At 44.0% G+C, this 21,269-nt stretch overlaps 2 protein-coding genes across 2 annotated transcripts; one reads left to right on the forward strand and one right to left on the reverse strand.

Annotated features, from left to right (window-relative positions):
* Positions 1-2,931: 2,931 nt before the first annotated feature.
* Positions 2,932-13,618, reverse strand: LOC119651609. Its single transcript, XM_038055262.1, has 8 exons — positions 13,461-13,618; positions 4,531-4,761; positions 4,236-4,475; positions 4,036-4,179; positions 3,824-3,979; positions 3,447-3,764; positions 3,240-3,383; positions 2,932-3,180 (listed from the first exon to the last, which is right to left on the reverse strand). Exons 2-8 carry the CDS (start codon positions 4,756-4,758, stop codon positions 2,965-2,967), a joined length of 1,446 nt encoding a protein of 481 aa, XP_037911190.1. The 5' UTR covers positions 4,759-4,761; positions 13,461-13,618; the 3' UTR covers positions 2,932-2,964.
* Positions 13,619-13,761: 143 nt separating this feature from the next.
* LOC119650619 (ADAM 17-like protease) lies at positions 13,762-21,228 on the forward strand. Its single transcript, XM_038053508.1, has 14 exons — positions 13,762-13,870; positions 13,922-14,161; positions 14,220-14,341; positions 14,414-14,558; positions 14,612-14,898; positions 14,962-15,021; positions 15,084-15,218; positions 15,319-15,457; positions 19,579-19,814; positions 19,880-20,346; positions 20,399-20,495; positions 20,564-20,669; positions 20,739-20,898; positions 20,969-21,228. Exons 1-14 carry the CDS (start codon positions 13,813-13,815, stop codon positions 21,003-21,005), a joined length of 2,289 nt encoding a protein of 762 aa, XP_037909436.1. The 5' UTR covers positions 13,762-13,812; the 3' UTR covers positions 21,006-21,228.
* The last annotated feature ends 41 nt before the right edge of the window (positions 21,229-21,269 follow it).

Raw genomic sequence — 21,269 nt, forward strand, 5'->3', positions numbered from 1 at the left:
ATGCCTGGTGATGTATTGCACCGATGCGATAATAGTACTGCCAGAAATGAGATGGTCCAAGGTTTCGCTCTCCAGCCGTTCTTTCATGATGAGCTTTCTATAAGCTCGGGTAGCGACCACGCCATCCTGAATGGCACACATGAACCCCTCCGTCTCAGCAAAGAGCTCCCCAGCACACAGCCATCTGTTCGACAAATGCAAATCGACAAATCGCTGCCAAAGACAATTCCATTCATCGATCCGCTCTTGGTCAGACTTCACACCACTCAAAGGATTGAAAGATCGATTTTTCAAGTTAAGTGGAGTCAGTCCGCAGTCTACCTTACAAACAACCGCATGCAAGGTCCTCGCCTGCTTTTTGGTGTAAAAATAAGCGTGCAGCGAGTCGACTTGGCGATAATGTTGTGCCGCCACGTCAACCACATCCCTACCTCCGATGTCACGTGGCAGGTTCATCCCCAACATGGCAGACTTTGGATGATGCATTCTGAATTTAGACATAGTTGTCCGTATCAACCGCTGGACGTTTTCCAGATCGGTCTTCGCCCACGGCAATATTCCGAATGCATAAGCCAGTGAAGGGATAGCGAATACATTCAATGTGCCTATTTAATTCTTCCCTGAGAAATGCGATTTCAGCACCAGCTTTCCGCGCCACAGAAATTCGGACAGCAGAGCATCCTTTAGGCCATACTTTATTGCAAAACCATGCCCTCTAGCTTCATTCAGTAGCCATAAAAGGGGGTTCAGTGCCATACAAAACTAAAGGGGACTCAACGAATCCCCCTGGAAGATGCCCCTCCGTATAGGAATGGGCTCTGAGATATTAGCACTCTCAGATGTACGCACTGATATGTATGCCACCCTTCCATGACTGTCGCCAAAAACTTTATTAGTTTCGAATGAATGCTATACAGATATAGGATATCGATTAGCCAGGTATGCGGAACGCTATCAAAAGCCTTGGCATAATCAATATAGCAACTAAAGAGGTTTCTTTGGCCTCTAGTTGCTTGTCCTACAACTACCGAGTCGATAATGAGTTGCTCTTTGCACCCCCTTGATCCAACTCGGCAGCCCTTCTGCTCCTCGGACAGAATGTTGTTGGTCTCGCATTGATCTTTCCACTAATAATGGACGTTATGAATTTGTAGAGGATTGGTAACCAAGTAATCGGTCTTGTGTCTGTGGGATCCTGCGCCGTGTCCTTCTTATGGATAAGATAGGTAATCCCCGCAGTGAAGAAGGGTGGAAATTCTTCCGGCCGACTCATGACCTTATTTATACTGTATGCCAACCGACTGTGTACGCTGGTAAATTTCTTATACCAGAAATTCTGCACCCAACCGAGACCTGGGTCACTCCAATTCTTCGAGCTGTTTATGGCTCGTCGAAATTCCTCTTCGGTAACATCCGCAAAAGTCATGCTAGGCGTATTGCCATGGCGGGTTCCTTCGGCGGTAATCCACTCAGCATGCTGGGCGAGAAACCCCCAAAGTCCACCCCAATACTCTTTCGCTTCCGTCACCGAAAACTGTACTGTCTGGAAGCTCTGTTGGGATTCGTTGAGAGATTTGAAAAAGCTCCACTGGTTCCTCGCGTATGTTGCATTCTGGACACGTCTAGAATGACTTTCGCCATACCATCGTAACCGACTGCATATGACGGAAAGTTTCTGCTTTAGTGTGTCCAGAATTTCAACTACGGATGTCTCACTGGGGATGGCATAGTTCCGGTAAACCCTCTGCACTTTATTCTTCACCCGTCTGCTGGCATTGCCAGAGCTGATCTGAATCAATGTCCTGCCTTAGTGAGTCCCGCCGACGTTCCAAACGAATTTTCCATGGTGGATCTCTTCGGTCAATCAAAGCAACACGAAAGCGAATCTTCTGACCGTGCAATCTGACAGCCGTAACTGCACCACAATACACAAGTGATTGTAGTTGCAGCAGCGACATATCGGCACGCAGCCGAGATGCAATCTCATCATTGATTTGAGATAGAATTCCCGGAATTCCTGGAAATGCATAGAGCCTGGGAATACCTGGTCTATGCAAAGGATCCATATCCGAGAATTATATACACGCTCTTTGGAATTCATCCCAAACCTCAACGGAAACCTCAGCTGTACGGCGGAGAAGAGGCTTCGGCGAGTACTGGAACTGTTACCTGCAGTGCGGCGTGGTTTTGTTGATACCGCTGCCTCTGCTCCCATCGACTCTCGGTCACCAGTTTCCCCAATGATCTCAAGTCGAACACGCTCCCTGATGGTGGCCGGAATTGTGTCGCTGCGAGTAATAAAGCGGTACTGGTCTGCGACTCGCTGCATGAATTGCGGGAAACGCTCGACGAATCTCTGGTGCAACAAGGGGCGGTAATATGTTGTACCCGCCGCTATTTCGTAGTAGGAACGGATAATGAAGAGGTTCATTTCTTCGTTCCATTTCATTCGCTGCCTACGCGAACCTGCTGAAGTGGTCGGCACAGATTGTGGCGAAACAGCTCCAGCAGGCGGAACTATACTCGTCGTCGCGACGCCTAGACGTCGAACCGCTCGCGACTAGTGGTTTCGACGCCGTGCTGTCCATTACGAGAGCCCGACCCAGTCACCAAGTCAGACGACTCCCACCGGTTATCCGTGCCGGACCTCAAATTTCTTCTTCTTCTCATTTTTGGTGGTGCATTTTATCCCTAGCGGCCAGGTGTGCGGATAGCTTCCTCAGTGAGTAATCTGCAAGACTGCAAAGTTCCTGCACTTTCCCCACCTACCCCCTGAGACGCTGCGGTGGCGTACAGCCATTCAGACTGAAGCTATCCATCCCTCCTCCACAACAACCGGGCTTGGGACCGGCTACGGCGGAGTTCCAACGATTCAACGATTATTATTATTCAGTATTTTGTACTTGCAAATTTTTACTAGAAAAAAAAATATTTAAATTTTTGGACTAAGTTTATTTTTACGGATTATATACAAAGTTGTGCAGGATTTGGGCAATTCGGAATTTCGGAGTTTCCTGGTTGAGAATCTGTTTCTCCTTGAAGTGGTCTTTTGCCAAACGCAGAATGTTTCAATAACTTTTCTAAGTTGATTTTCATCTCCGATGCCTCCTCACTCATTAGCTGCTGATATGATTCTTCGCCCAGATGTAGTGAAATTGTCGTCAAAAACTCTTCGACCAGCTGAAATATTGGAAGTTTCAAATCAGATTGAGTTCCAAACCCTTGTTAAAGGATCATACCTGAACTATAGTGGAATCCTTTTTGAAATTAATGATAACTTCCATCAGAACTAGTATAAACTTTTCTAGGAATGGTATCAAGTGAGGTTCACAAACTTTAACAGGCATGGTCGTGATGCAGACTATATAACAAGTGTGCATCGCCTGTTTCAGATAAAAAAACTCAATTTAGTTTGTAAACTCTTAAAATGAAAGCTATATACTTACCCGCAGCATCTGGATTGCCTTTCCCTTCTCTACTAGCAACAAATGTGATTCCGCCAAAAACAGTTCTAGCAACCGTTTGGCCCATTTATAATATACTTTAAAGCTTTGACTCTTGCAGGCTTGGCGTAGAGTAGCGAAATCTACCTCATCAGCTCCGAATTTTTGGATATCGTCAATAATAACTAAGTCTTTTATTTCTGTTGCGTTGTCTAAACCGAGTTGCAACAAAATACCAAACTGGTAGCAACAAACACTTGAGTCTGGTTCTAGCGATATTTTACGCATTACCGCTTCAATAACATCATCAACCTCAACCCACTGAAAGGGGGGAAAACACATGAAAATCTGATTTCCAATCAAGCTACAATATCCAGTACCTTTGAAAAATCTGAGGGGTTCATCAGCGCAATGCATTTGCACAAACAACGCCATAGCATAAAGCTTCCAGCAACACTAAACATTTTGGGAATATTTCTAAATAAAATATGGTAAAGGACTTTGTGTACGTTTGAATCAAGAAGGATATCTTCTGGCTGAAAGATAAAGTTCGCAAACAATACGTCATACTCTTTCATAAAAGGGGACTTACTGTAGCGTCGAGAACTGTATTTATCAAACGGAATCCCATCTCTTTATAAGAAGGTTGATAGTGTTCCTCAAAAAGATGAGCTACTGACAAAGCGAATAGGCATTGGTCTTTATTGAGCTGGTTCCCATGCAGTTCATAGTGTAGCTAACAACAAATAAAAGATGTACTTCGTTGAAAAGCCGAAGTTAATAAACCCTCACCTGACAAAATCTTTGGAAACCATGAATTGAACCAATTTCCTTTTTCCAATGATTCCGCCGCAATTTCCCTTTGTAGTAATCGAAAACTGCATCAACCACATTTTCATCGTCATGTAATATTCTCTGAAAATGCTTTGCAACCAGCCCGTTTAACTTATTCAAGTAACTTTTTATCTTAGTCTGGAAGATAGTACCACTTGCTGTTTGCTCACATAATAGCAATATCAGAAGACGACGAAGCTGTAAAAATATGAAAATATAGACCTGAAACAGAGCAAAAAATGTATATAATCACATCAAATGCACGGGATTCTGTCTTGTATAACAAATGCTGCTGATCAGACAATAAGGCAAAGATTTCCGATAGCTGAGGATCTAACGAATTGGTCCGGAACACATCGTAGTAGTTATCTTGAATGTAATGAGTGTCTATGTCGTGTAGAAGTTCTGGTACTAATGATTCGTCGAGAAGTAAGCACAAACGGCCATAGAGGAACATTTTATCCTCTTTTCTTCCTTGCATCGTCTGGAAAATAGAAATATTTTAAATGCATTAAATTGTTGTCAACATTTGATTATATTTATAAATATACAATTATCGAGAAGTGCATATACAGCTGCGAAAAGAATAATACCTGTCAGTGTTAGACGGCAATTCAAATGATTGTGAGTCTCACTTGGCATTCAACTTTTATTATTTTATTAGAATCGAGTCTGTGTCTGTCTGTCGGCCTGTCTTTTTTATCCGGAGGTGGAAATCTTCCAAAGGCACTGGTACACATGTTCCATCGTGTGGGATTTTTACCCACTAAAACTACCCCCTAACTCCTGTCCTCTTCCCCGTGGAACTACCAAAGTATTTCATCGCGGGTGGACATGGCTCTCGCCTCTCCCTTCGCATTCGCATTCGCAACCGCGCCTTTCTCGGCTCCTCTGTCTCTCTTAATCTGCACTGAATCCGTCCTACCATGTCGTTCACTGCATTCCAGCTCTCCTGGCATGTCCCTACAGAGGACACTGCAGAGTCGGAGAAGGATACCTTCTCCGAGGCAGTTGAGCGAACCCTCGAAGCCTGTCCCAAGTATGATATCAAAATCATACTTGGAGATTTCAACAGTCAAGTAGGGACGAAGCCCATATTCAGGCGATACGTCGGCTCCCATAGCATACACAGATATACCAATGATAACGGACTGCGGATTATTCAGTTAACAGTATTGCACGAAATGGTTGTTGGAAGTACCTGGTTTGCGCAGAAAGCGGTCCACAAACTTACGTGGGCCTCTCCAGGCGGGACCACTTTCAACCAAATTGACCACGTGCTGATTGAACACCGTCACCTCTCAGCCTTGATGAATGTCAGAACATATAGGGGGGCCAATATAGACTCGGACCACTATCTCGTTGGCATAGTGCTCCGAGCTCGAATTACGACGCCACATACAATCCCCTCTGGTAATCAGGTGAGAGTGAATACCGAAGCCATTCACAACACAGCCCTCCGCATCACCTATAAGGGCGAAATGGATGCCGCAATAACCGCAGTCAACAGAGGACCTGGAGATGAAGCATCAACAAATGATCTTCACAACCACCTGAAGAACGTTATCATTGATACGGCCACAAACATACTTAGCCCCAGCCACAAAAGGAGTCGGAACGGCTGGTTTGACGATGAATGTAAGCTAGCTACGGAACGTAAGAATGCTGCATACCGAGTAATGTTGCATTCTCAAAGAACGCGGGCACGCGTGGAGACTTATCACGAACTCCGTCGAGTGGAGAAGCGACTTCACAGACGGAAAAAAGAAGCCTGGGAGAACCAACAAATCTGTGAACTAGAAAAGTACAGGTAGCAATCGCACCAGGCGCGGAAGTTTTACCAACAAGTCAGCAGGATGAAGTCTCATACACCTCGATGCTCATCCTGCCGAGACAAAGAGGGAAATCTGATTTCCGACAGAATGGGCATATTATAGCGATGAGTTGAGTACTTTGATGAACTACTGAACAACCAGAACATCGGCGAGTTGGAGGTCCCGCCAACTAAAGACGACGAACAAATACTGCCGCCACCAAGTATAGAAGAAACAGTCCGTGTAATTCATAAGCTTAAAAATCATAAGTCACCAGGAGTCGAAGGAATTACAACCGAATTGGTTAAATCTGGAGGCGACCAATTACACCAAGTGATTCATCAACTTATGGTCAAGATGTGGGACAGCGAATCAATGCCTGACGACTGGTAACGAGGCATTACCTGTCTGATACATAAAAAGGGGGATATCACACAGTGCAGCAATTATAGAGGCATCACGTTGCTGAGTACCATCTATAAGATATCTGGCTGAGCCTTTTAGCCCCATACGCCCAGAACATCAGTGGCCCATACCAAAGAGGCTTCACTCCAGGCAAATCAGCAACAGATCAGATTTTTTCTGTGCGGCAAGCGATGGAAAAACTCTTGGAATATGGACATCAGTTGCACCATCTTTTCATCGACTTTAAAGCCGCCTATGATAGTCACGGTAAAACTCTACACGGCCATGAGAGAATCCTGCATTCCGCCGAAATTTATAAGACTGACTAGGCTGATCCTAACCAATGTGCGAGGCCAGATAAAAGCAGCAGAATCACTCTCAAGACCATTCGACATCAACAACGGTCTATGACAAGGGGATGCCCTATAATGCATCCTCTTTAACCTGGCCCTCAAGAAAGTGATCCATGATGCTAAGGTAAATGCAAGGAGTACGATCCTCTTAAAGTCCACCCACGATATCGACATCATGGGAAGAACGACCCGAGACGTACAAACTACCTTCATCCAGATCGAGCAGGCGGGTGATAGGCGCGAGATCTTCGGCTGCATATCAATGAAGGCAAGACAAAGTATAGGGGTATAGGGTCAAAGCTCTTACTGTACAAGACAATGATCTTGCCAGTCCTCATGTATTCCTCGGAGACTTGAGTTCTTAGCAAGAAAAATCGCGAACTCTTAGTCGCGTTCGAGGGAAGAATCCTCCGAAGACCTTTTTTGTCAGCGTAGGGAATGAATTCTCCGATCTCTTGCCGCTAACGTCAGGAGTACAGCAAGGATCCATTTCTAGACCAACCTTTTACAATATCTTCACAGCTGACGTTCCAATCCCCGATAATGGCGTCGAACTGATCCAATTCGCCGATGACACGCTTATCTTCGCACCCCAACAGGGCAGCCAAAGCGGTTGAGAACTACATTGTAGATCTCTTCAGGTATTGCCGTAGTTGGGGAATCAAAATAAACGAGGGAAAAACGCAAATCTACACTTTTAGGAGAAAATCTGTATACTTAGGATCTAGAGGCATCCGTAGGAAAGCTAAACGCTTGAAAATGAGAATCGGGAACACCACACTGAGCAGATCTAACTCGATCAAATACTTGGGAGTAAAACTGCATGAACTCCTCAAGTTCAAACCTCACCTTCAGCTCGCTATCAGCAAGACACGCGGTGCAGTCAGTTGCATCTACTATCTTCTTCGCAAGACAGCAGATCTCAGCACCAAAACCAAACTGACCCTGTATAAAACTCTGATAAAACCCGTTATCTGCTGCGGAGCACCAACTTGGATCTCATGCTCCAACAATGCCATGGCAAAATGTGAGGCATTCGAACTCCGAATCCTTAGACACTACACAGGCTTGTCATACAATTGGAAGATCAAAAAGGTCGGCAAAAAGGCCGAAGTGTATAGGCGAGCCAAAGTGAAACCACTTCGAGAATACGTTCTCACCCTACTGGAAAAGTTCTTCGAAAGAACGAAGGACCACCCCAACCCATTAATTCGGTATCTCTACCAACAGGATAGCACCTCCCCATTGGCCACATACTTAAGGCCATGCCAAATCGTGTGTTCAACCCTCAAACCCAAAATTCTTCTGACACTCCCTGCCTGGTAGGGTTGGATAGAGGCTAAGCGCAGGAAAATGTAATGTGCTTATTGTAGATGTTAGTTAAGTATTTATTTATGTTAGATTAAGCTAGGTTAAGTTAAAATAAGTTAGGTTAAGTTATTTTTAACTAGGTTAAGTAAGTAAATTACAACCTTCTCGCGCCTTTAGTGCGGGGGCATTTTTTGAAAAAGCCAAGTTCAGTTATAAAATTGTCAAGATCGATGTATATAAAGAATAATATACACAGTAACGTAGAATTACAGAGAAGGTCGGGTTGGCCAAACTATGTAATAGTCACCCGTTTGCTAGAGTTAGGATCAATTAGCCGTTATTTAAGCTAGCAGTAAGTAATCATTGTCTAGTTGTAAGCCACTATTGGAATAATAAAATGAAATGAAATGAAATGCCCTAGGTACCAGATTCTCGAGAGCGCAGCCGAGCAGAGCAGAGGTCTTTGGACAGCAGCGCAGCAATTTGGTAAAAAAAATTTCGAGATTATTAACTAATTTCTTTTTACAGCAGTGGACAACTTTTTATGTAAAGGCTCAAAGAACCTTGTGAATTAGTGATAAGTGTGGAAGTTTTCTTTAAAAATAACATTTTTAAGTGATTTTCAGCCGGAAAAAGAATCCAAAATGGAGGCAAGGGCCCAGAAAGCCCCAGAGGTCCGATTACTATCGAACCAAATCAGAGAAAACGATTTGATCGCCAGCTTACTAGCTGCTGTCACGAAAGAAATAGAGGAGCAAAGAAAGCAAAATGAGAGTCTAACAGCCCTCATCAAAAGTTTGCAGGAGTCACCCGACCTGCAAAACCGAGAAAAGAAAGAGAACGGCAAAAGGATTCGGATCGAGAGCCCACAAGTGTCGGACACCGATAGTAACTCTTCATCAGAAGAAGAAATGCCCACCGATAACGCCACCGAAGAGGAGGAAGATGTGAAGGAAGATGGACTTTCCACCTCTGCCGCCACCGAAACCAGTGCCGACGCTGCCGCCCCTAATAAAGAAACCAGAAAAGCCAAAATCACCGCCAAAACAACCGAAGCCAACATGACAAGAAAGTCTTAAGGCAAAAGAACAAGAGAAAGGTACGGTACCCGTAACTCGACGGCAACCATCAAAATGGCCCGCGATAGAGAAGGAACTCAGAAAGAGGAAAATGAACTTCCTTCAGGCTAGGAGAGTACACTTCGATGTAAGGATAACTCCAGAACAGCCGAGCGACCACCGGAAACTGACGAAGTCCTTTAGAGAACAGGAAATTCAGTTCCATACCTATCTTCTACCAGAAGAGAAGAATATTAATATTATCATCCAAGAACTCGAGAGAATAGTGCCACAGGATGTAAAAGAAGACCTCGAAGAGCAGGGTTTCCACCCAATTGAGTGCTTCTTTATTAAAACGAAAAACGGACCATCCAAGCCCCTTAAAGATCTAATGCCGAAAAACGAAACAGGTATCTACAACATGAAATCGATTTGCCACCTAATTGTGCAAATCGAATCACAAAAACCGAGAACATCTCAATTGCAGTGCCACAACTGCCAGCAGTTTGGGCACTCTGCGCACAACTGAAGGATCGCATCATCCCTCTAGGCAACCAATCAAGAATCACCATGGAAAGCATCAAGCTTAACATCCTCTCGTGGAATGCAAATTCCGTAAAAGGAAAAATGGGAGAACTGAAAGAATTCCTTTACGAGGCAGAAGTAGACATACTACTCATCCAAGAAACGTTCCTCAAAACAACAGACCCACTAAAAATACCCAACTTCGATATATACAGAAACAACCGACTTACCGACCGTGGAGGAGGAACCACAGTCACCATCAATAGAATCACAAGCTACAATCATCGAGGCCAGGACAGGACCCGCAGATATAAAAATTATATCGAGCTACTCACTTTCCTAAACGGAAATGGAGCAACTCTTCACGCACTGGAGGAACCAACACATTATGGCCGCAGCACAACCGGCCCCATAATCGATGTGGCTCTAACAAAGAACTTCAACAACTACATCACAATCAATGTGTTGAACAACCTCTCATCAGACCACAAACCGGTGCTATTTTCAATATACAACATATATATTTAAAATCCGCCGAAAACGATCAAAAACACAAACTGGGACACCTACCGCCACATTCTAACACAATACACCACAATGACAAAACTGGAAACATAGAGGTAGAGACAGAAATCCAAAACCTAACCGCCCACATAACTTCAGCCAAACAGGAGAGCACAACGGAGACAGAAGCAAATGACCAACAATATTACCGGCTCCCAAAACTTAGAACCAGGAAACAACACCTTCTGGCGGCTGACCAACTATTTCAAAAGGGGCTCGAGAAGACGAATGCCCACAATGCATGGTCCCAATGGCCTAGAATTCTACAAGGAGGGCAAGATCGAAGCTTTCGCGAACTCACTCGAACTCCAGTTCAGAGAGAACACCACATCGGGCGACGAATTTGAGCACGAATACGAGTCAGAAATGGAGACGTAAGACGACTCAACACAAAGAGAACACTTGCAACTGCAAGCAGACCAACAGGAAGTCCAAAGCATCATTCAAGGACTAAGCAACAAAAAATCCCCAGGCTGGGATAAGATAACAAACGAGTGCATCAAGAACGTGCCGAACAACATTGCAGAATTAATCATCGAAGTCATAATTGCAGTGCTTTCAATTAGAACTTACCCAAAAACATGGAAAAAGTCCATCATCATCCTTCTGCCAAAACCGAGAAAGAATCCAACCTTCCCACAGAACTGGAGGCCCATCAACTTACTACCAACAATAGGAAAAATTCCAGAAAGGATAATGCATAGCAGACTGCAGGACCAACTCGCCGCCCTCAACATCATCCCAGAGGAACAATTCGGATTTCAACGAGAGCATTCATGCGAGTTACAACTGACCAGAGTAGCCCAGCACATTCGCAACGGATTAAATAAGCAGAAATCGACCGGCTTTCGATAACGTCTGCCACGCAGGCCTCGTAGCCAAACTAGAGAAATTCAATATATCACATTCATTGATAAAACTAATCAAATCTTTCATTACAGAACGGAGTTTTAGGGCTGCAGTCGAGCAGCACCAATCAACCGAAAGAAGGATAGAGGCAGGAGTACCTCAAGGATCACCCCTTTCACCACTATTATACACAGTATACACGGCGAGCATACCAAAGAAAAATAAGAATCGCTGACCCAAAAATATTGTACCGGTCCAGGGAAACTCTGTGGAACTCAAAGTCCCAATTTACTTATTTATGCCGTTATCGGCCTATAGCAAAGGTAGAGAATTTACCCAGAAAAGAGTATTTACTCTAAAAATAGAACCCATAGAAAAATTCATTAAAGACAAAGCCCCAAAATTGTACAAAAAATTGACATTCACACTAACAAAACTTTAAAAATTTTAAAAATAATCCCGGAAAAAAAGGAAACTTATCCAAGCCTAAGGGTACTAGTATTCTAAGATAATAGCCCCAAAAACCACCCGGCGTGCCCTGTTCATATCGCCCTATTTGTCTCTTAGACACCATGGGGAAGATGTTGGAGAGGGTGATATACAACAGACTGCTCCCTCTCATCGAGCTTGCGGGTGGTCTTTCAGAGCGGCAATATGGGTTTTGGCGAGCCCGTTCTACGGTCGATGCAGTAGCAAAGGTCGTGGAATTGGCTCAAAGTGCAGGGGCCATGGGCAAGTGATGTGCTCTGGTGACGCTGGACGTCAAAAATGCTTAACTCAGCCAACTGGGACTGGATTAAAGGCGCTTTGGACAAACTGGGTGTTCCTAGCTACTTGGATCGGCTAATTGAGAATTACCTTTCGGACAGACTTCTCTGGTACAAGACGGACGACGGGCCGAAGGAGTACATTGTGACAGCAGGTGTGCCTCAAGGTTCTGTATTGGGACCACTGCTGTGGAACATAATGTACGACGGAGTGCTTGGCCTACGCGTGCCGGAGGAGACAACGCTGATTGGTTTTGCGGACGACCTGGCGATAGTTGCAATTCCAAAGCATCCCGAGGATGTGGAGCTTTATGCAAATGAAGCCCTTCATACCATCAAGTCATGGTTACGAATGGCCAAGCTAGACCTGGCGGACGAAAAGACGAAGGTGGTCCTCATTACCAACCGTAGGAAGAACAACACGGTTATCATCCGGGTTGGTAATCGTGAGGTCGTCCCAAAATTAATTGTCAAATACCTGGGGGTGATGATCGATGCCAAGCTGAGTTTCAAGCGACACTTGGATTATGCGCGGGAGAAGGCGGCAAATGCTAGCTCATCCCCCTACGAGGATGATGCCTAACGTGGGAGGGCCGAAGTCTGGATCTGGGCGGGAGCGTTGAACCACGCTGTCAACCGGAAGAAACTAAGTTCGGCATACCGGCCAATTGCGCTAAGGGTGTGCAGCGCATTTAGGACGGCGTCGACGGAGGCAATGTGTGTCATCGCGGGAATGATCCCTATAGATCTTCTAGTGAGCGAGGCACACTGGCTCTACGAAAACGGAAGGCAAATCCAGCCGAGGTGAATGCGGATTTCCGAAAAGCCATCAGAGGAGAGGTGTGTGGCAGGTGGCAACAATGGTGGGATAACTCTGACAAAGGCCGGTGGACCCATACATTGATACCGTGTATCGAGAAATGGGTCGACCGAAAGCACGGAGAATTGAATCACCACCTGACACAGTTCCTTACGGGACGGGTGCATCGCTTCGAGTTGGGCGAGTCTCCCAACTGTCCACAAAGAAAATGGGGGCAAAAAAGTCGAACACCAGCTCCAGTTGTATCATAATTCCAGGGCCTAGGTAACAGTACCCTCTAGCTAACTCTTCCTAATTGGTTGTTGTTTCCAATAGAAGATGGATTAGAATGGCTAGTAGAAATAAATTCAGGAGAATTAGGAATAATTCAATATCTATTCGAGCCGTGACGAACACCTCATTGCAAGGGATCATTAGATTTGATTTTACTGACTGCTCCTCTATACAATGAACCAACGAGATGAAAGTAGCGGGACCTTCTACTTATTGGAATAGAAGGACTGAAACAATTTGGAAGAAAATCTTGATCCCAAAACAAGATGCGAAAACAACCACTTTGAGCATCATCCTGTTGCGGTTATCAGGAAACATTGAAATCAAAGTATCCTCTAAAATGTTTTAGGAATTCTTTACTGAAACTTTTTAACACCATTTGGAAAACTACAACATTTTTACCAAAAAGATGCTTTTACACTTTTAATTGCATCGTGTACTCACGTATAAATTGTCGGCTCCTTGCTTTAAGACTAATGGGAATCCCTCCGAAGTATCGTCCTTTATAAAAGAACAATTCACAGTTCTCCTCAAGTTCAGCCCGTTTTGTGTACGCTTCTGGGAAACCACTCTTCAGCCTCGGAAAAGTGTCAAGCTCAGCTGCTGCACCGACAACATTCCACCAACTTCGTTTTTGTTTACAAGAAAAACCACGTGGAGTTGTGAGACAACTATACAATTTGCCGTGAGACAAAACAACAACAAACAACTCAAATCGATTTTTCCTGACATCTACTGTCAAAGTCGAAAACTCAAAGATCGCTGACCACTTGCTGCCATCCTCATTAGGAAAATCATGAACATCCGGCTACTATCCATAGTTTTCATCACTCTGAACCTCACCAGTCGAACGAGTAAGTATCACTTCACTGGCTCCACCCAAAATACAAAGCTCCGCCTTTCAGTATCGCTCCATCGAAGACTCAAGCATTTCGACACTCTACACGCCGAAGATGTTTCCCATCGGATTGTCAAAAGGGGCATCAAGCATAGCCAGCATCCCTTCAACACCATCAAGGAAGTTGAATTCAACACGCTAGGGAAGAACTTTCGACTGATCCTGAACCCGCATAGAGAAGTGTTACATAAACAGTTTAAGGCGTACACAGTGGACGGGGATGGGAATGAGACTGTTGTCCATTTGGGTGAGAGGGTTTTTGTTGGTGCTTCATGGCAAGGGTATTCAAAACTTCCTTTTTTTAGATCATGATAACTTCTATTCGGGACGAGTGTTCGGTGAAAGTGACTCCTCAGTAAGGGTTCACATCGACGATGGTCTACTTACAGGTTCCATCGTTTTGCCTGACGAGACCTACCATATTGAGGTACTATTCCCACCTTCCCTTGTTTCCATATCCTAATTTGTTCAAAATCAATATTTACTTATGAATGTCCAGCCCCTATGGAGACACGCTCCTCATCTTGGCGATCGACTAATGCTCGCATACCGAGCGTCAGATGTTGTGCTTACATGGCCAGCCAGTCATTCCCATGGTGACATGGGAGCACCCATCACATGCGGATATGTGAAAGAAGGAAAAGGTAAATCACTTCCTCGTGACACAGTTGCAGTTGTTACCTTGCATTCATTCCAGAACTTGAAATAGAAGACGATGGTCACGAACATGATGAAGAATACGAAGCAATGAACAACGCAACCAGTAGCAAAGCGCGTACTTACCAATCTATCTGGTCGGATGCAATTCACGAGACCACGTCGGATGAGGACTACTCAGCCGAAGCAGCGTTCAGAAACAAGCGGCAAGCGGAGCAGTACGACTACTCCTTGACGAAAACCAGATGCCCTCTTCTGCTAGTTGCCGACTATCGATTTTTTCAGGAAATGGGTGGCGGAAATACCAAAACCACCATCAACTATCTGGTAAGCACTCCACGCTCCTCCATAGATCCCTAACCAAATTAACAAACTACTCACCCCTTTCAGATAAGCCTAATAGACCGCGTCCACAAAATATACAATGACACAGTTTGGATCGATCGAAAGGTTGTATCTATTTCAAACACTGCCAAACAAACAATCCCAGTTCTAACTAAATCTATTCTTAGGAAGGAGAGGGTTTCAAAGGTATGGGCTTCGTTATTAAAAAGATTGTTGTTCACTCGGAACCAACACGGCTCCGTGGCGGCGAGGCGCATTACAACATGATACGGGAAAAATGGGATGTGAGGAACTTGTTAGAGGTAAGCGGTTACAGCACATCTTTTTTCAATGTCATTTTTCTAACCATCTTGTCACAGAAAGTGTTAAGAAGTTAACAATTCATCTTTCTCCTACATAAAGGTCTTTTCCCGGGAATATAGTCATAAGGACTTTTGCTTAGCTCACCTTTTTACTGATTTGAAATTCGAAGGTGGCATTTTAGGTCTAGCGTACGTTGGATCACCACGAAGGAATTCTGTGGGAGGAATATGTACACCAGGTTCAGAAATTGTTTGACTACCATAGCATTCTCCACAAATGATTTATTGATTTTATCCTGGCCTTTTATTTCGGTTTGCGTATTATTTTCCTTACTCAAAAGTTTCCTCGGATGAATTTGTTTAGTTTTCCTTTTGATTATTAGTTGAATTAATTAGCGGAAGCCCAAATTTAACAACAACTTTTAGAGAACACTTCGGGCTTTTTTTACTTGGTATAACCCCTCTTATGTCTCCCATATTTATCTCAAATCAGTTGTCTTGTCTAAAAAGAATCTTCTTCTTCTTCTTTTTCTTCAGCCTTGGTCAGGTTCACAAGCGGGGTCAGCTCGTCGTGATCGGTTTCGCCATTTGGCTCTATCGAATGCCTGACCTGGGTGCAATCTCGAGGCTTTTAAATCTCCATCCAGCGTATCAAGCCACTGTTGTTTCGGACGGCCTTTTGGTCGTTTACCATCGACTTCGATGTTCAGACCAATCTTCGCAAGTGAATTCTCGTTAGTACGAATTGCCTGACCATACCATCGAAAACTCCTCTCTCGCAATTTTTCTACAATCGGTGCAACTCCATAACCATCGCGGATATCCTCATTTCGGATGTGATCAAAACGTGTCACGCCACTAGTCCAATGCAAAATCTTCGTCTCCATTACCGCAAGACGCCGTTCATTGTCTTTTATAATTGGCCTACACTCAGAACCATATAGAGCGACAGGACGGACGACATTGCGGTAAATTTTAGATTTGAGACGTTCGTTGATACGTCGATCACAACGAACATCAGTTGTGAAACGTCACTTCATCCAGGTTGCGTTAATGCGTGACGTAATTTCATAACATAGTTCTCCATTGGTTGCTAGCGTTAACCCGAGATATTTAAATCGCTCAGTTCTGGGCAGGCCACTGCCGCTAACAGTGTGGTGTCTGTTTCATGGGGATCTGTCGTCGAAAATTCAGTTTTATTAAGATTCAACCTGAGACCGTGTTGCATGGGGCGATCATTCCATGTTTGGATAAGTTGCTCGAGATTATTTTTGCTATTAGATGCTAGAAAAACATCACTTGCAAGCAGTGTATAGGGCGCTGGATGTTGGATGTTCCGTGTAACGGCGAGTACCACGGATAGATTGGATATTTTGCGAGTTGTTAGTTTGGTTGCAGATTTCTCGAAAAACTTGCACGTGATCTCCCTTCATTCGGTTTGATGAGAGATGATGGGCTTCTATCCGTGATTTGTCACTTCTTTTTTTCTTTGACTTTGCTTCAGTGGAGTCACTGCTGTCGCTATCCAGCTTACGTTTTCATTGTATTTGTGAATTTCTTGACCCTGCTTGGTCAGTTTGCTCGCAACTCGCAAAAATCTTTTTGAAGCGCTATTCACACCCCCCATCATCCAATACCAATAGTCTATTCAGTCTTTGACGAATTTAGGGTACCGTGAGGTCCAGGAGTTCCTCCATCCACATTCCTATATTCCGTGGGATGACTTGCTTTTTCGTCTGATTGACTAGTTTGTCACTCTATTTTCCCGAGAAGGGAGTGTCACTTAGCTCATAGCTTACCACCTTTTCTCGGGGCCCTTTTTCGTACCTCGAACTATTCGCTACCAAAACCATAACCCGCCAGACTCCCATTTCCTTTCTCACCACTAGTCGTTTCCTCCAGAAGGGCAGTGCCTCGATACCTTTTCAGATAGTGACAGCGTAGCTTTGTGCTTCTTCCAAAGGGATTTGTAATAGAATCTCCCATCTTAGTTGCCAGAAGCAGTGAGCATGGTGTAGTTCCGCTCCTTTTAGAAAATTCAGCTATTAAAAGTTGTGTCGTTGGAATTGGTGTTTACGGTGTCCATAACAAGAACAAAGAGGAGTTGTGAGAAGGCGCTTACTTTATGAACACCAACAGAGCCACGAAGCGGTTTTAATACACCCGCCATACTTCGAACTTTACTTTTCGGATCGTGGTAGAGTAATTGAACCCAGCGCACGAGTTCTTCTGGCACTAAGTGTTGTCATCAAGCACACCAGATGAGTTCGTGTTGCACACGGTCAAACGCTTTCTCTGGATCCAGAAATGCAATGCAAAGAGGGTGATGCTTCCTACGGTGTTTCTCCATGACTAATCGCGCAGCGTGTATTGCGTCAGTAGTTCCGCAGTTTTTGACAAATCCGGCTTGATTCACGGTTATTTCAACAATTTCGCGAATACGGTTGTCAAGAATGCGTTCAAAAATCTTCATGGTATGGGAAAATAACCGGATCGGACGGTAATTTGAACATTCTGCTGGGCTACCTTTCTTTTTCCATATTGGAACAGTGGTACTTTCTTGCCAGTCAGATGGTGTTCTACCTTCCTGAATAATCCGATTGAAGAATTCACTGAGCCACAGTGTTGGGTCCCAGCTCTTCGCTTTCCAGAACTCAGATGCAATGTCGTCAGATCCTGTGGCTTTCCGTGATTGCATTCGTTTTATTGCCTCCTCGGCTTCAGTTACGCTTACAGGTGGAACTGGTCCAAATATCGGCAATGATTGTGGGAGTGAAGGATGAGCAAATTCTTCAGTTGCTGGAAGTATTCTCGCTATCTATCTGTTGCGGCTCGACAGTTGGTAAGCAAAATATCGTTCTTGTCATTAACGCAACAGAAGTGTTCGATATCCTGTGTACGTTCGTTACGGCTTTTGGCAAGTCGATACAGATCTCTCTCGCTAACCCGAGTGTCCAGCTTATCGTAAAGATTTTTGTAAGGGTCCGCTCGAGTGACAGCGACTGCTTTCTTTGCTTCCCGGTTGGCATTCTTAGAAATTTGCCAATTGGCCGGTGTTTTATCGTTGAGAAATTCGTGGTAAAGGCGTTTCTTTTCGCGGACCTTCATTTTAACATCGTCATTCCAAAGCCAACTATCTCGGTTGATGTACCGCTTACCCGGCATGGTGACCCCGAGGGTTGCAGAGGCCGCTTTGTGGATCGTGTCTTTCATTTGGTACCACAATTCTTCTTAATCGTATGAGTGAGATTATTTCTTCTTTCTTCTCATGAAATCGCCACCACCTAATGCGCTGCGGGCCAGTGCGTTCCTCACGCTGTTTTATCGGTGGCTTAATTTGCAAGATGACGGCCAATGTTGAGGTGCGATGGTCTCATAGGGCACGACTTTGCAATCAGTGACAGTGGTAAAATGTTGGCGTCTTATGAGAATATGGTCGATTTGCGTTTTACTGTTATAATAATAATAATCGTTGGCGCAACAATCCATGTTGGATCAGGGCCTTGAAGTGTGTTAGAGCACTTCATTCAAGACCGTAACGGTACACTAGGAGGCAATGTGGTCAGCATTGCGCTCGCGTTTTACTATTCGCACTATAAAATGTAGGAAGATGAGACAATCGTTTCATGAACCATATACTCATAAGTACAAGGTCATGGGTGTCCGCGAAATCGATTATACACTCGCCACCCTCATTGCGCCCTCCGAACCCCTTTCCCCCGTGGCACCTGTTACCGTCTGCCTTTTCATCCACATGACCATTAAAGTCGCCGGCAATGATGACAGGATCGGAGCCCGTCCTGCGGCGTCGACTGAGGTGGACGCCCTAGAATTTCTCCGAAGCTTGTGACTTAATTCGATCATCTTGTTTGTAACGACATTGTATGTTCAATCTATCGAAAAACAGCATACCCTTTGGCCTGAAATATATGAGCAAAAACTTGAATAAATCCTGAAACCCTGCATTTATACAAACGTTGACACACATAGTATCGTCTACAGCTGTTACTCGATTATATTTCCAATTGCCAATGCAGGTCTTTAGCACATATGTAGAAACCCACAAAGAACTTCATAATTTCAATTGTAGTAACTGCTTTGTTCATAACCATTTAATTTCGTCCAGTTTTTATTTTGGAGGAACGCACCTGTAGGAACGAGTTCAGTTTTTATTTTCCTCAATTTCCCTTTATATATCTCCTCTTCATTTCGTCAAAATACAGTTCGTATACCTAAAGTGGTCCAAAAGATTTCTGCTTGTTAATTCATCTTTCTGTTTTTTCTTCTTCCCGAACTTATATTCATTTTTCCACTGTAATATCTCATCAAACTATTCGATAAAATATACTTTTCATTGCAGAATATTTCAAAAACGGCTACACCTTGTATTTAAATTCGGGATTAAGTAGCTCCCGAAATCATTATGGGCAACGAGTCATCACTAGAGAAGCTGATCTGGTCACCGCCCATGAATTCGGTCACAATTGGGGATCAGAACACGATCCTGATATTGCAGAATGTTCACCAAGTGCTTCACAGGGTGGCAGTTTTCTTATGTACACCTACTCCGTCAGCGGCTATGATGTGAATAATAAAGTAAGTAAAGAAGAAAGTTGGCTTCGAGTTAGTATCGCAACCTACGCCTTTTCTTTGTTATCCAGAAATTCTCTCCATGCTCACTGCGAGCCATCCGGAAAGTCCTCCAAGCAAAATCAGGCCGTTGCTTCTCCGAACCTGAGGAGTCTTTCTGTGGAAATCTTCGCGTTGAAGGTGACGAACAATGCGATGCTGGTCTCTTGGGAACAGAAGATAATGACGCATGTTGCGATAAAAATTGTAAATTACGACGAAATCAAGGAGCTGTTTGTAGTGACAAGAATTCGCCTTGCTGCCAAAACTGTCAGTACATGCCTGCAGGAGTGAAATGCAGAGAAGCCCAATATGCAACTTGCGAACAGGAAGCACGATGCGCTGGAAATCATGCAGAATGTCCAAAGTCACCTCCTATGGTGGATGGAACACAGTGCCAGGAAAGGGGATTATGCCGTGGAGGCAAATGTGTCCCGTATTGCGAGACACAAGGGTTGCAGAGCTGCATGTGTGATGTTATACAGGATGCTTGCAAGAGGTTAGAGATAACTAAAGAGTCGCAGGTTTGAAGTAATTTTTGAACTTTATAGGTGTTGCCGCACAAGCATCAATGAAAGCTGTCTTCCTGTAGATCCGCCAGATATTTTAGCTGATGGAACACCATGCATTCAAGGATTCTGTAACAAGGCAAGTAAACTTGTTTGACTTTTATTCTCTTTTCCGCTTTCTTCAACGATTGCGCTATGACTTAATAGGGTCTTTGCGAGAAAACAATCCAAGACGTAGTTGAGCGCTTCTGGGACATCATCGAAGAAATTAATATAAACCGCGTGCTGCGCTTCCTCAAAGACAATATTGTTTGTAAGTTATCCTCTGAAAAGCAAAAAGGGAACCTCCTCACTTCTCATTTGTAATTGTTTTCTCTATCAGTCGCTGTGATTGTTCTGACGAGTATTTTCTGGATACCAGCAAGCTGCGTCATATCTTACTTCGATAGAAAGAAACGAAGACAAGAAATGAAAGACATCGATTGGAGCCAAAGCCTCGACTTAATTCACCCGAGCGATCGACGAAGGGTTATTCACATTAGGTAAAAAGAAAGTTTTGCATTTACATTCTATTCTACTTTTGAATTAATTAAAATTCACGTTTGGCACTAGAGTTCCCAGACAAAAGATATCAGTAGCTAGAATGTAAGCAACAAAGCAAAGTTTATTTCGGAGCTGTAACGCCTCGATAGAAAGTGATGTAACCAATGCAGCACAATCTTCAAATCGAATTTCTACGTTTTTCAACTCTCTCGGACAAATTAAATTGTTTTAAAAGCCTACTTCACAAATTTTAAAACAAAAACGACTTTTTTTATCTAGAAAAAGATGATTTATTGACTAAACCAGAACGGAAAGTTTGTACATCGTCTCATTTTGATATATTTTCATTCTATGTTGACTTCTCATCTCA

This window comes from Hermetia illucens, chromosome 3 (assembly GCF_905115235.1).
Source record: "Hermetia illucens chromosome 3, iHerIll2.2.curated.20191125, whole genome shotgun sequence".
NCBI lineage: Eukaryota > Metazoa > Arthropoda > Insecta > Diptera > Stratiomyidae > Hermetia > Hermetia illucens.

Coding starts and splice junctions, on each gene's coding strand:
- LOC119651609 (XM_038055262.1), bottom strand. CDS start 4,758: ATGCAAGGAAGAAAAGAGGATAAAATGTTCCTCTATGGCCGTTTGTGC. Junction 3,980..4,035: donor ATACAGTTCTCGACGCTACA/GTAAGTCCCCTT, acceptor TTTATCTTTCAG/CCAGAAGATATCCTTCTTGA. Junction 3,384..3,446: donor AGGCAATCCAGATGCTGCGG/GTAAGTATATAG, acceptor TATCTGAAACAG/GCGATGCACACTTGTTATAT.
- LOC119650619 (XM_038053508.1), top strand. CDS start 13,813: ATGAACATCCGGCTACTATCCATAGTTTTCATCACTCTGAACCTCACC. Junction 15,458..19,578: donor GGGAGGAATATGTACACCAG/GTTCAGAAATTG, acceptor TTTTCATTGCAG/AATATTTCAAAAACGGCTAC. Junction 20,899..20,968: donor CGAAGGGTTATTCACATTAG/GTAAAAAGAAAG, acceptor GTTTGGCACTAG/AGTTCCCAGACAAAAGATAT.